At 36.7% G+C, this 15,727-nt stretch overlaps 1 protein-coding gene across 4 annotated transcripts in view; it reads right to left on the bottom strand.

Moving 5' to 3' along the window:
- CDH11 (cadherin 11) overlaps window positions 1–15,727 on the bottom strand; it is a 109,419-nt gene that overhangs the window by 30,852 nt on the left and 62,840 nt on the right. For all 4 annotated transcript variants that reach the window (XM_039327542.1, XM_039327541.1, XM_039327540.1 and 1 more), the window contains 2 exons: window positions 4,325–4,734; window positions 1,367–1,661 (listed from right to left, as the gene is read on the bottom strand). In XM_039327542.1, the coding sequence (XP_039183476.1) occupies window positions 1,367–1,661; window positions 4,325–4,552 (523 nt within the window). In that variant the 5' untranslated portion in view covers window positions 4,553–4,734. The remainder of the gene's footprint in view (window positions 1–1,366; window positions 1,662–4,324; window positions 4,735–15,727) is intronic.

Raw genomic sequence — 15,727 nt, 5'->3', positions numbered from 1 at the left:
GAGAGCTATTAGCAAAGGCCAGGAATGAATTAATAAAGGCCAGGAACAAATTCCAGAAACTTGGCATGCTTTCCAAAACTTGTTTAAGTCCCCGGTTAGCTGTTTCTTGCTTCTCATAAATAGAAGAGCTGTTTCTTCCAGATTGTTGAAAATCAGCTGCTTTAAGTGTTCTCCAACTGTCACTTAGCCAACAGCTATTTCAGCATGCTACCTGAATTGTTTTCATCCCTGGTGGTCACAATAAAAGCTGCAACTTAGCTTGTTGGGGTTTTTTCCCCCCCATCTTCTCTCCCCCTTCTATTTTTCTTTTGCAGCATAGCTTTTAGAGTTTAGACGATAAAAAAAAGACGTCATGTACTCTCATTGTTCATATTTTAAAACATTCTGGGATATATATATATATATATATTTGCCAATGAATAAAAGGCTTTAGATGTATAAATAAATCTCTACTTAGATAGCAGTGTTTTATATTGCTTACAGTCAAAAGGAAAAACACTGTTATCCATGCATGTGAGAAGTTAGTGTATGAGGAAGAAATCCATCCAGATTTCTTCTCAAATAACTTAGATGGGAAATCTTTTATCAGCTGGAGAATCCTCAGCATTGTCTGAAGGAATATGGAGCCTTGTCCTACCACAATTGATTTCATTCAAGGCAAGGTACCAAACACAAGATACATTTCCCTCTGGCTTATCACTCTTCCAAACAAGAGGACAAGAAGCAAGTAAATGCCCCTAATCATGAATTTTTCAAACATCAGGATGAAAGACTTGCCTACAATTGCTCTGCTTCTCAGAAACCAGGAGAGGAGAAATTATCCTGTTCCTTCCCTAGAACAGAAGAATAAAACCTGCTCCTTCAGCCGTTGATTTTTTTTTCACTGTATTGCAGGCCTATTTTCAAAGTTATGTTTTCCTTCTTCAACAATACTTATGAGAATTAAGACCAGACAACTTTAATCTGGTCTAGGGTTAATGCACCAGACCAGAAACCAAAAGACTTGTGAGTTCTAGTGCCGCCTTAGGCATAAAAGCCAGCTAGATGAGTTTGGGCCAGTCATTCTCCCTCAGCCAATCTATGTCAGTGGGTAGTTGAGAGGAGGAAGTAGTATTGGGTATGTTCTCCACCTTGAGTTATTTGTTAAAATAATAATTATTGGATACGAATAAATATGATCTAGTCTAACCATATGCTATATACAAATACTATCTGATAATCAAGTAATTATCCAACAGTGAAGTTCTTGGTGCTCTCTGAGCTTAGTTGACCAAAGCCTCCATAATTTAACCCATACCTACATATCTTCCTTTCTAAACATCCACATTCCAGCAGGAGAATAATAGAGCACGTTTGAGTTACCTACCCACATTCGATCTCTCTGGAACATTGGCATGATAATTTTCATGAAGGAATTCAGGAGGGTTGTCATTGATATCTTGGACTTTGACGATGAATTCTGAGGGTGGCTCTAAAGGCCGGTTGGTGTTTCGGTCCACAGCTTGGGCAGTTAATGTGTATTGAGCTCTTTCTTCTCGATCCAGTGTCTTTGTTGCATGGATGTTCCCTGATTTGTCATCTATAACAAAAATAATGCCTGCTCCTTCACCTGAGAGAATGTATTTGATGTTCCCATCACCAGAATCAATATCTGAATGAAGCTGCAAAATGAAAAATAAATATTCACATAAAGTCTCCAAAGCCAACAAAGGCTACTGCTGTGCCAAATATCTCTAATATTTTCCCCAAATATTCTTCTTCAACTTTCATTGTACATAATTACTGTGTTTCCTTTTCTTTCTTTTTTTCAAAGAAGGAGAAAGAAAAGTTTAATTTCCAAGGATGGAAACCTACATAAAGATGTCTGTTGATTATACAGTTCTTTCTCTAGTGGTCCATTGCCTCCCTGGCTTTCTACATTTCAACCCAAATCCATTATTTATTTATTTCTACATTGCCCATCCCACCTCAGTGACTATGACATTAGAGAATGTTGGCTTTCTTTTCAATTCAGAAAGCAGGAAGGATGTGTACAATAAAGAAAATAAAATTAAAAGCATTAATTAATTCATTAATCTTACGATAATAAAATAAGTTCAAATTCTATGACACCTGAGCATATTTCTTTAAAAAAGAAATGATGCCCATCTCACAAATATACTTCCCCGAAAAATATATTGGAAAGTAGGAAATGAGTATTAGATACTTCTTAGTCATCACATTACCTTGAAAATGTTAGTGAATTGTTATAACGAAGAAGTTAAATAAACTGTTTTTAGAGTAAATGTTTATTAGAGAGGAATGGACAAGTTCTAGACGTTCCTTCATTTTATTGATCTTTTTTTGTCTTCTTTTGCAAAAACTTGAACACTGAATCTCTAAAGACATAAAAATGGCTATAACTAGAAAGTAGTTTCATGTAACCTAGAAAGTATATCTATTGCTCCAAAGTATACCGTACTATGGGGGTGGATTTAAAATATATTTGGATTTTTAAAAGGATAAACTTGAAAGGAAAAGCTGATTATTATTTCGTAAGAGTAAAAGAAGGCACAGAATATCTTAGGAAAGATTTTCTATTTAACAGATTTTGTTGATAAAATGTACTTTTTTTTATTTAAAAAAAGGTAGATTTGCCCATTATGAAGCTACAACAAAGGGAACCACCCATTGATTTCAACTAATCTCTCATTTCATAGCCACTTAATGCCCATTGTGATAGTTTAATGAATAGTATTAAAGCAATTAATGCATGAAATGAAATCAGAATTCTGCCGCTTAAATTTCCACAACAGTAAAGGCATTCAGCTCCATTGATGGCTATGCATATACAGCATGTAAGATTAAGACTATCTTTACTTTCCTATAGTTCATCCTATTTAAGCTTGAAGAATGCTCAGCTGGTCTGATTTATCACATCATGTCAGAGTATTTTAGTAGATAGTCCAATGTTCTCTAGAAAAAGGATTTTAGATATTCAAATATGAGTTGTCCTACTACTTGACAGTATAACAACAATGGGGCTAATGCAAATAATGAATATGTCAAGAGATTTAAACATATATTATGGCAGATGTCATCAAGGAGTCATACCTAATTTAGCAGCACTGCATTTATGTAATCACAATTAGAACAATGAAAGTTTGTGGTTTTTCACTTTGGCATTTTTTTAAAAAAAATATTGCATACTGTTTTTTGTTCTACTTTAAGCTTACCTTTTTTAATGTTCTGTTTTGTTTAGATTGTTCTGCATTTATTGAGCCTGCCTAATGTCTGGAGCAAGTTTATCAGATTAAGCCAATGTATTGCAATTTATTTTGTTGTATTTAGCTTGCTTGTTCAGATACTATGCTAATATTGTAAAGATATGGATCATCAAAATTCAGAGGAGTGTAGAAATTGAAGAATTACATTTTGAAAGGCCATAGTCTTTATGATTACATTCCAAATTTGGAGAATTTTAAAAGGCATTTTGGATTCCATACAACCATCATTATCAAATTCAGTAGAATTAGCTTGGGGATTAGTTAAAATCATATTGAAATCATCTTAGATAATGAAAATGAGTTTTGAAATATATTATCTGATCTTACATCTGGTGATTAAATAAGATATAATTTTCCTGTCCTACATATTTAATTTGTCCATCCTCTCCTTCAATTAAATGTATAAGCTATTTTAGAATACAGAACATAAAAGCAACATATAATCAGAGACAAAAAGAGCAGTACAGACCATAAAACAAAGCAGTAAAGCTCAGAAACTACAATTAAAGTCAATATCATATTCATTTTAACTTAGAATGCGGTACAATGTTTTGATGGTACAATGAATGCCTTGCATGGAGAAGACAGGGAAGACGGAAAAGGCAAGAAGGAAGAGAATGTATATCTGGAAAAAATAATCAATATGGGTAAGTAATCAAACCAGATATGAGCCCATTGACCAAATGCCTTAGACAAGTAACATTTTCAACTTAAACTGAACAAGCTAAATGCTAATAGAAAATCCTTTAATTTTATCTGTAGGATCCAAGTCTCTGCCTAAGAATTTGTTTTTCTTCCCTTCGTGTAAGAAACTCTCAAAAGCATAAATGAATCTGTCTCGTATGGTCCGCTAAGCCTTTTCATTTGGGTCTTGGACTATTAACCTTAAATACCAAAGAATGGATTGTTGTTTGGCTGGATTTATAGCTAAATGAATCAATTCTGGTCTAACTGGATAGGAGATGTCTTGTCACACATCTTTGAAGAACAAATCATTATACCAAAACATGCGTCTTACGATTCTGAAAGAAGAAAAAGATACTTAAAAAAAAACTTACTCGGCCTACTAGTACAGGATCCGGTCCAGTATATTCTTCTATTACAAAAAACTGGTTCCATACCCATCCTCTTTTTGACCTCTGGAGAACTTGCCCTTCCCTCCCTTTCTCGTGATGGCCATGCAGTGATGGCCTTGAATGGTTCAGTTTGTCTGTTGCCATAACAAAGCTGCAGCACAGCATTCCCAGACAGATAAGGGCAGCATGTAAACAATGATCTTCCTTCATTTTTGGTTAATGTATAGGCACCAGAGTACTCCCCAATTTTTTCCCCTTTCTTCTCAAAGGGTCACCACAAAAGTGAAGAGGAATACTATAATCCTCTGGAATGTTCACAGGTTTTCCGCAACCGAGATGTCAATGTTCCTTAAGTCCATCACTTTAACTCCGTATAGACTCCAGACAGTTTCCTAGAGTGAGAAGAAGAACCAAACAAGACAAAATTAGTTCTCTGTGTTTATTCTAAGCTCAGCATTTCAGAAACGTAGCACGTAACAAAAGCTTAATAGACCATTGAAACCAAGACGCTTGTTTCTTTCCCAAGACGGTAATATAAATGAAATATAAAGACACTACATAAATTATTCACTAGGATGGCCAAGATTGGATGGTCTCCCTAGGTTGGAAACAATAATCTAAGAATATCTAGAATTCTCAGGATATTGTATTTTTAATAACTTGCTCAAAAACATAAAGCTTTGTATTAGTTGGAAAAATTTTCAAAACAGGTATGAGTGCTCATTTTACTCTTTTAACATCCTCTCTATATTTTTTTTTTTTAAAAAGTTGTAATTTTGGGGCACATACTTTCAGGAGTTTTCAGTGGTCCAAATTAAGATCTGATATTTTTAAACAGAGGTTTTTTGCTACCTTTGGAGGGCAGTAAAGACCACATCTTTGTTCAATAAAGCATTTATCATTTCTAGAGTCCACACTGAAGGCCCATCCTTTCTGCTACAATTAAAAGAACAGGAGACTTTCTCACAGTGTGCAAAGTAATCTATCCTTATCTTGGGCTGGGAAGCAAAAAGCTATCCATCTGCAATGGGATATGAGAATGATCTGGGAGACTAGGGAAAGAGATACTGGGAACAGTGAGATAAGAGACAACATAGTCCATAGTGGGCAGGGCAAAAAAACCCAGAAGAAACCCTCCCTGATATCTCGGGCTATAAATGAGAGAAGATGAGAATTGTACTTATGGATTTGCAAGATTCCATTAATACAATTTTACAATAAAGTAGAATTAGCTCATCTGGTTATGTTTCCTATCTACTCTACCTGCTAAGGCTGATGCCAACATAACATGAGTTATCACTATGATTTTACCTTCCTACATAATTTGGATTTTACCTAAATATAGTTGCTTCAGACATTTTGACCTCCCTGGTACTGATGAAAATTCCAACTAAGGTAAAAAAATTCTGGGAAGTTATCTTCAGAGAGATAAGGAATCAACTAGGCCAAAAGCTAGTGGTATAGTATTAAATTCCCAACCTTTTTTAGTGTCATAATGTCAGGTATACCTGGTTGGAAGTAATAGCTTGTTGGATTTGGATAAGATACTGGTAGCCTGCTAGATCTGGATAAAATCTTTATAATCTTAGCTACCCTATTCACTCTCTATTTCCAACTAAGCCTTATACTGCACTTTCATATAGCTAGTTTCCATAGTACAAAAGAAAAAAAAAATCAATTCCTAGTTCTTTAAACAACCTGGCAATCACTACCAGGTTCTTTAGTTCAGCAAGGGTACCAATTTTTGGGAGATTGATGGAGTGGCTACAAAGAAACATTATTGCCTGTAAACATGGTTTATCTTCATTTGATATGTCCACCCTAAAGGAACTTCTCCTTTCAACAGAAAGATCAACTGAAAGTACTATACAGTAAATAAATAGAAATATAAAGAAAAAAAATAATGTAAGCATTATTTAAAGCATCTCTACTTCATCAGATATTTCAATAAGAACTTTTTCAAAATTTAACTGAGCTCCTACTGTTTGCTCAGTTGTTGTTCATTACATCCAAACTGTATAATTAGCACATAAAATGGATATTTCTCACTTTCTAATCTCAGAAGCTTGAAAAAGCAGGCTGTACCTGGACAATGAGCTATATTTAATAATGTGTGAACTGTTGGGCAGATCATAGTGGGTTTGCTGTAGAGAATAACTTATTTTCTACAGCAGAAGTTATTTTGGTGACCAGATACAGATCCTTTTACAATAGTTCCTATCATGGTTCTAGATTGTTAACAAAACATCAGAATACATTTTACATTTTAAGGAAAACCTTATACGTGTCAAATGCAAAGAATCAGGACCATCCATAAAGTAGCATTCAAGCCTATATAAGAGAATCTAGTCAACTAAAGTTTAACACTAAATTGGAGCCAGATAAGAGTCAACAAAATTCAGAAGCAACGCAATGACTCTAACCTGATAACACATTTAACTCTGCCCCTCAGCTCTGCCTACTCTTCTATTACTATCCTGGTTAGAATAAAAAAGAGGACAGGGGAAAATTAAAGGAGATAAATGAAATGTACAAACAATTTTTGTTTTGCCAGATCATTAATTTTAAATGATCCCATCCACAGTAGGTATGTGAAAAATCATCAAATATCCCCCCTAACTTCTAAAATGTAGCTTAACTGTATTACTGGGTTTGGTAATGCAATTATATGGAAAGCCAGTAGAAATATCAAAAGGGGGAGATGCAAATATATGAAAGTGTTTACTATCAGTTGTTCAGGCATGAAAAAAACTGAACACAAAACATTAACCACACATTTAAGCCATTATCTTTAATTTACTAATTAGGGCTTAATGCAGTAATCACTTGCAATCCCTTTATTTTTCAGAATGTCTCTGTGTAGTGACATCTGTGGAGTCTCTGCATAACGTTCAAAATAGAATGGGTCTATTTTGAATCAAGCCCGGCTGTATCTGGGCTTGTTGAGATGAAACAACAAGTTTCCTTTGAGCTTACAAACCAGAATCTTCATGTGGGCTTGGGATAAAAGCAAATAAGCCCTTTTCATCTGAACAATAATGGTATGTCAGCCCTACTGTTGCCTTTAGCTTCTTCTAAAAGCATCTGGGCTTTCTTACCATATTAAATACTGTAAAAAGAACACTAAAGAATTAGGATCAGACAAAGCTCAAAATACACAAGAATGTAAAAAAGGGGGAAAAAAAGAAAAGAAAACCAACAACAACAGCATATTGGACCAGTCTGAAGCTTGTTTAATTCAGCATTTAAACACACAAACCACAAAGAAAACAAAACTCCTCTTGGGAGGGAGTACATTTTAATAAAATGCATACTGAAAGGGCAAATCATGTTCTTACTAACATCTAACAAGACTATTGCCATCTTTGTGAGACAGCTTTGAGCACCGTTCAGACACCACAGCTGGTCCAAAATTGCAACACAGAACTGTTCACCGATGTAGTATTGCTGAATAAAGTCTGGACTGCAAGCTATGCATTGGTTATCGATAGGTTATATGTGTGCAATTCACTATGTTGGTTTTCATCTGTAAGATCCCAGAGACCTGACTCTCAATACATCTTGTCTTCCCTTCTCCTAATTGATGATCCCTCACTTGCAAAATCTGTCAGTGGTCTCCTGTAACAGGGAGGGGACAATATTTTTTTAGCTGCAGCCAATATATTTTGGAACAGTCTTCCTCCTCTTTTAAGTCCAGGGTTGTGTCCAATCTGATGACCTTCTACAAGTGAGTGAACTTTGTGTGGCTCTGAATGTTCTTTAGAGAATGCTGAGAGGATACCCTCTGACTTTTGTATTATGCATTGTGGATTTAGTGTTGGTTTCTACAGTTTTTGTTGTAAGCAACCTCCAAGACCAGGCGAATTGTGGTGATACCTGAGTTCTTAAATATGCATAAATCTCCCCTCCAGAGCTCCTTACTGGAAAAGCAAAAGGCTGAGCAGCAAATAAAGGAGACACTAATTAGTCCTGATACTTTTATTAAGAACTCTTGAAGGAGGCTTGAATAAAAGTAGAAATGAATATTGTATTTTTAAACTTACAATGACATCAGCCTCCTTGCTATTCCTTGTCACAGAGCCCAAAGAAAATAGTGTGGAAAATGGGGTAAAATGTGAAAGGGGGAAAAAAAACGAAACAGATTTGTACAGCTCTAGATGCTGACATTTTAAAACTAAAATGTATAATTAACATGAAAAAGCACCATTCTGTAAAATACCAAGTGGCATCCTCACTCCAAAGCAAGCAAGCAAACAAACAACAACCTTTTAAGAAAAATACATTTTTTTGCTTTCCAAAAAGTATATTAATTTTACACAGCAGAAGTTCCACATCAATTTTCTTAAAGGAAAAGGGAGATAAAAATGATCATCTGGTAATAAAAAGACAAGGCAAGAACTTAGAAATCAAGTCTGATTATTTTCCAAAGTCTTCTCTGTCTACATATATAATCCTAGCTGGACCAAAAATATTTCTATAGAGTGCTTTTTCATTTGACATTCATTAGGCTACATAATCACTTACATTTGTCTAACCAGCATTTTTGCATGATGAAATGGTAGCTGTTCCACCAGAATACAGAATTCATAAAGCAGATTTTGAGGCTCCACCCAATAATAACCTCATGAAAGATTGAGGCATTTGTTGAAATGAAGTGGGGAAGGAATTTCTGAAATGCTCCAATCGATTTGATTTCATCTCTAGCAAATCAGGACAGTTGTGAAAAAATATAGATTTTCGTTCCCATGGCTTCTTTAGACTGTTCAAGTTCCTATGGGCTGCTTTGCCTATAATGATGTTATTACGCTGTATGACTTTGTTAATAAAATCTGCTGCGTAATAGTCAAGCCAGCCCAATTATATACTGTATTGCCAAGGAGAGCCAATGGTGAAAATATAGACATGCACTTTGGATGGGATCAGAATGACAATTATTTTGGATTTCATTTGTATGTAATTAGTTATTTCAAGATACATAAAGGGTGTCAGTTTGGATTCATGATTAAAGGTCCTGCTTTGGGTACAAAAGCCAGCAGGATGACCCTGGGCCAGTACTTTTTCTCAGCCCTAGAAAAAAGCAATGATAAACCACTTTCAAAACCTTGCCAAACTGCAGGGACTTCTCCAGGCAACCTGTTGTTGTTGTTGTTGTGCCATATCCATTATCGGACATTGGCGATCCTGTTTTTATCAGCAGCCATATGAAAAAGTGTTGCTGAGTTGTGTCCAAGCCAGTCCCTTAGATTTTGAACTGCCAGAAGTTAATATTGACTTGAATGAACCCCCTTCCTCCAAAAAGATACATAGAGCAGCTTATAGGCTTATTCTTCATATTTTTGACAGTTTTCCCTTTCAGCTACATTCAGAATTGTTTTCTGTGAATGTTGGAAAGAAACACACCCAAGACTTTTGGTGCCACATGTGACCCACATGCTTCCAAGGCTGAAACCTGATAAAAAAAATCTCTTCCCTTCTACCATAGGAAGCCAACCCAGGGAACCTCAGTCAACCACTATTTATATACCTTCAAATATTATGTTGGAGAATTGTGACTAGACTACCTTAAGTTGCTGTACTAGATCCTGCTGTTGAAGATCACATTCAGTGGGTACAGAACTCAAATTCCCATTGATAATGAATCAGACCCAGGAGTGTGTACCAATGCAAATACTGTAAGAGATGTTCTGACTCAGTGTGTTTCTGGCTGCAGTTCAAGGGGCTAGTTGTTACCCACAAAGCCCTATGTCATTTGTGGTCTGGTTATCTGCTATCTGTTCTGGACAGAAACAGCCTATACACTTTGAGAAGGCAGAGAGTGCCTGCTGAATGTCTCTCCACTGAGATGTCACATCAAACATTCCCCTTATTGAAGGCTGGGAATGGTTGCTAGTCAAAGAGAAAACATTCCCAGAGCTAATCAATCAGTACACAATAAATCAATCCAAGCCAGTGTTCCTCAAGCTTGACAACTTAAAGATTTGTGGACTTCAACTCCCAGATTCCCCCAGCCAGCATGAGAGGAAGTCCACATATCTTAAAGTTATCAAGCTTGAGAAACAGATCTAGATTAAAAAAGTCCAGCAAATCCCCAGAAAGTCAAAGTCTAAGCAACCAATCAGAAGCAGAAATCTTTCCCTTGTTCTCACGTGAGAATGGGAAAATGGGAAGAGTCATCTCTCTTTTGCCTTAGACCAGTGGTTCTCAACCTGTGGGTTGGGACCCCATTTGGGGTCGAACGACTATTTCATGGGGGTCGCCAAACAACACAGTCCACCATTTTTTCCCCCTTTTTCTTGGCTGTGCTACTCCCTTTTATTCTATTGGCTTTTGAAAGCCAATAGAATAGACTCTCTTGAATAGAGTCTAATTCTATTGGCTTTCAAAAGCCAAAAGGAATTGTCCAGGCTGTCTCTGCCCTGCTGAGCCCACCAAAAGTCCCATTCTGCAAACAGTGCTGCACCAGTTGAGTAGTCCTCAACTTACGACTGGTTGAGTAGTCCTCGACTTACGACCGGTTGGGGGGGGTCGCGGCATTAAAGAGGTTGAGAACCATTGCCTTAGACAATCTTCCATTGCAGAGGAGGAAATCCTTCCAAGCTGGCTTCTGCCAGCTAAATTGAGTCATCCCAGTCCCAGAATAAGTATTAAGGATTCAGAAGAAATTAGTGATCTAAAGGAAATATGGAGAGTCGGTGTGATAAGAATCCCTTTGTTTATTCATATTAGGAATTGGCTTGCACGGAAATGCTAATTATTGCCTTACTCTACTTCTCTCTCTGGTTTTATACATACATAGAATCCTTGTTATTGACAGGAATTCTGATATCCTTGCTTTCCTTTGCCCACTGCTCTTTTAATACTATACTGGGTCTTCAACTCTTAATAGGCAACTCTTGTCTTCTCATTAGATGCTGCATTCATTCTGGCGGGAATGTAGCTAAATGTTTGGTAGCTCTGATGCTGCAGAAAAGAACTTCTACTTTCTCCCTCCAGAGTAAACCACGGGGGAGAAATTTGCTCTTAAATAAAAGTGGTGCTGCCAGGCTACCAATTAGCTCAGCCCTCCAAACAATATGAGACAATGCAACAATAAGAATTGGACAGGAAGGGCTTAGGGACACCTGTGTAAAAGTGCCAGAAGTGTCCCTGGGTGCATCTGCAAGTGTGTACTCCATTATAGCTATTTATGGAAGAATGCATTTGTGAATATGCAGCAAGGCTGATATAAATAATGTTATTCCTCTGTGCTACACTTGTGGAATAAACAATTGCCTGTGTTTCCCAACTCTGTCTCAATGAACTGAATTATTATGGAAAGGTGTTTTAAGTAAGCTTGCTTCCCTGCTGAGAATTTTTATGAGCAATAGGGGGAAAAATGGCTTCAGTCCGCTTAGTTATTAGCAGCCCTGTATTCCTCTAGCAATTCAAGAATTCTCTTACATTTCAAGAAATTGGAGCTTGACTGTATTAACATTTCTGAATTGGATATGCACCAGATCAATAGTGATAGAGACTTGTCCAGTTTGACTCTAGGTATGGATACAAGCTTAATTCCAGTTAACAAAAGCCTCGCCACACAGAGCCATTATTCTGCATCATAAACATGGACAATAGTGCAGTAATGTCTATGGGAATTCTCAGTCATCTAGGTTGTCCCAAAGATGCTTTTCCGAAAGGCAACTGGACTTCCTTTTTTTCCTTGAAGATATTTCACTTCTCATCCAAGAAGCTTCTTCAGTTCTGACTGAATGGTAGAGAATGGAAGGATTCCATTCAGTTAGAACTGAAAAAGCTTCTTGGATGAGAAGCGAAACTTTTTCAAGTAAAAACAAAGTCCGATCGCCTTTTGAAAAAGCATCTTTGGGACAATAGTAATGTTTTTCCGCCATTGTTTTCCCAACAAACACAAATCTCACATGATTCAAGAGGTACCACATACAGATGTCCGTGCTAGTGGCGATTAATAGATCAATCCTCCATGGAGCTCTCTGATCCCCTTTTAACCTCTAAACACAACACATGACAGCAAATTGTGTAAGCAAGTATTTCTTTTTATCCTAAATCTAAATATCTCCTCATACGGTTTTAATGAAAAAACCCAATTGTAAAGTGTGGCACAAGGAGAAACATACAAACATATACACACACAAACACACCTCTCTACATTTTTAATGACCTATATATCAGTATTTCTTGACCTTGGCCACTTTAAGACCGGTGGACTTCAACTGGCTGGCTGGCTGGAGAATTCAGGGAGTTGAAGCGCACTCATCTTAAAGTGGCCAAGGTTGACAAACACTGACCTATATTATTTCACATATCTAGATTATGGTTTTTGCCTTACATATGTTCCCTCCAAATTAAAGTGCATGGGTATCAAACTCGATTGCGTCACATGACCATTGTGATGGGTTTTTTTTTTTTTTTTGCTTTTGCGGAGCCTGAGTGGGTGTGGCCTGCATGTGACACACCTGGCCCGTAGGCCATCAGTTTGACACCCCTGCTTTAGAGGATACACTTCTGGTATCTTAATAATTTTGGCTGCAGTTCATAAGAAACAGTCAAGTGATTCAGAGAAAGATGCTAACTTTGTAGGAAAAAAGCTAATAGTAGTAGAATAGGGAAGAAAAGCAGGAAGGAATGTCATGTGAGCAGGCTGTGAGCTTCTCCTACTGGCAAATAGGCTAAACTGAAGGCGTGATCCTAGTAATCCAGTTGCAGAGGGCTTTATCTCTTCCTCATATCTGCTCTTGATAAAGAACAGTTAATATCTCTTCAGGACTTTGAGGAGATAGTAACATTCCAGCCAGCTGTTAGAGAAGCGTTTAAAATGGGCATTCTCTCTAAAGAGGACAACAATGAGATTAGCTCCTGGAAACTGTTCCTTCTCTGTATTCAAAAGACTAGAGACAACTAAAGCTGCTGGATGGAAGATGTAGTGAAATTAAAAGCTGATGAGATCAGAACTTCATTGCAAAGGTTATGAGGCAATATCTGGAGAAGCCATCCTATACTTCTGAATTTATGACTCTTCTCCAACCTCCCTCAGGGTTGCTTGCAACTGAGATTCTTCCTGATCATCTCAAGATTCTGGGACTAAGAACTTTCTCTTCTTATTTTCCCCTTAGGATCTGACTTTGGTCACAGAGTTAAAAAGACCTCGCTATAAACAGTGAACCATGCTATCTGTAAAAGGCTACTAATCACTGATTTTCTAGCCAGCTGCTCTTTTTTCTCCACATTAGACCAGCTATGCCAATTATTTAAGAGTGATTTATAGCTATTACAGTCATAAAACAGAATAATCATTTCCAGACTATGGAATTTTATCTCCCTTTGGAGATAAAATCCATCTATCTTTCCCCTACAAAATTACACCCACAATGTTTTACAAGATTTAAGAGGAGAAAGACAACAACTTTAAGACCTTTAAATCGCTTTTAGTGATTCCTTTGTTATTTTAAATTTTGTTTCTTCTTTTACAGAAAAGTGTTTTTTTCTACATGTGCCCACATATGGACATCTGTATGTATTAATGCATACAAATTACACTAATGGTTCAAATTATGCCAGTGCCAATCATCCAGAAAAATAGCCTCTTGGACTATTGAAAGGGGAAAATTCAATTTAAAATCTTCCTGTAGAGAGTAAAATTGAACAATTTTACTAAAAACTTTCAAATATCATAAATAACGATTGCCTAACGGTGATAAATGTTACACAATTTAGCTTCACATATTGTGCTACACCATGATTTATTTTAACTATGATTTGTTAGACAAAAAAAATCCTGGCTCTTTTGTAGCACTAAAGCCTAAATTGTATTTTAAAATCCACACATATAACAAATAAAAGACATAGACATTAAGTTCTATAAGACCTTTCATTTTTTTTAATTGCTAAATGTCTAGGAAAAACAATGGTTAAAAAAAGGTTGAAAACTATGATTTTTCAAAAAAATGTGTTTTAACTTTTTTAGGCAGTCTCAATCAGTATTCCAAACATCAGCAAATAGCAAAACTGTCAGTGCAGGCTGATAAAATGATTTTTTTTTCTTAAATCCATTTGACACTGATAATGCTCCCTGTGTCAGTTTTTCTGACAATATGCACTTGCCTGGAAGTGAAGCAATATCAGCAAATAAGGATACAACTTGATGTCATTCTCCATGTTAAATCACATGATCCAGGACATGTACTAAAATTTAATTTGAGAATTATTGACTTATCTTTCTGGTGTTTTGGAAAGTAATAACAATAACAATAACATCATCATCAACAACAACAACAACAATAATAATAATAATAATGTTGGAAGGGACCTTGGAGGTCATCTAGTCCAACCCCCTGCTCAGGCAGGAAACCCTACACCATTTTGGACAGATGACTGTCCAGTCTCTTCTTAAAAGCTTCCAGTGTTGGAGCATTCACTGCTTCTGGAGGCAGGTTGTTCCACTGGTTAATTGTTCTAACTGTCAGGAAGTTTTTCCTTAGTTCTAGGTTGCTTCTCTCCTTGATTAGCTTCTATCCGTTGCTTCTTGTCCTGCCTTCAGGTGCTTTGGAAAATAGCTTGACTCCCTCTTCTTTGTGGCAGCCCCTGAGATACTGGAAGGCTGCTATCATGTCCCCCCTCGTCCTTCTCTTCATTAAAGTAGACATACCCAATTCCAGCAACCGTTCCTTATATGCTTTAGCCTCCAGTCCCCTAATCATCTTTGTTGCTCTTCTCTGTATTCTTTCTAGAGTCTTAGCATCTTTTTTACATTGTGGTGACCAAAACTGGATGCAGTATTCCATCCTATCATGTCACCCCTAATCCTTCTTTTTACTAGACTAGTCTACCCAATTCCTGCAATCGTTCTTCATATGTTTTAGCCTCCAGCCCCCTAATAATCTTTGTAGTAGATCCTTCTCTTCCCTTCCAATATATATAGAAATATATTTATGGTGTGACATGTGTCAGGATTTTCTCACCTCCTTTACAGGTATATAAAGCCAATGGTGCATTGCATGATAATAATTCCAGGAGCCTAAGAGCTCATATTACTTTTTGAAGCCATGCTAGAGCATGATCATTTGGGCAATGCAAGTTGTTTCCAAATAACCATGAATGGGATTGCAGGTATTTGGAGTCAAGATACTAGAACAAAAGAGATCCCTACATTAGCTGACATTTTTATTTAATTAATTTATATGCCATGTATGTCACAGTTCAAGGTGATTCTGGCCAGCTTGCTGTTAAGAGGATAATGATAAAGTTAACTGGAAAAGATGAGATTCAAATCAAGTGTCTTAACCGATGAGGCACTGCACTGTCACCATGAGCCTTAACAATTTTCAAGAGGACCGTAGAAGAAAAAAATCTTGATGAACACTGACCTATCAG

This window comes from Crotalus tigris, unplaced genomic scaffold, assembly GCF_016545835.1.
Source record: "Crotalus tigris isolate CLP2741 ecotype Arizona unplaced genomic scaffold, ASM1654583v1 scf7180000024362.2655971311:6658466, whole genome shotgun sequence".
Taxonomy (NCBI): domain Eukaryota; kingdom Metazoa; phylum Chordata; class Lepidosauria; order Squamata; family Viperidae; genus Crotalus; species Crotalus tigris.
Note: the sequence above shows the minus strand (reverse complement) of the source record. Positions and strands in the feature narration are given on the sequence as shown.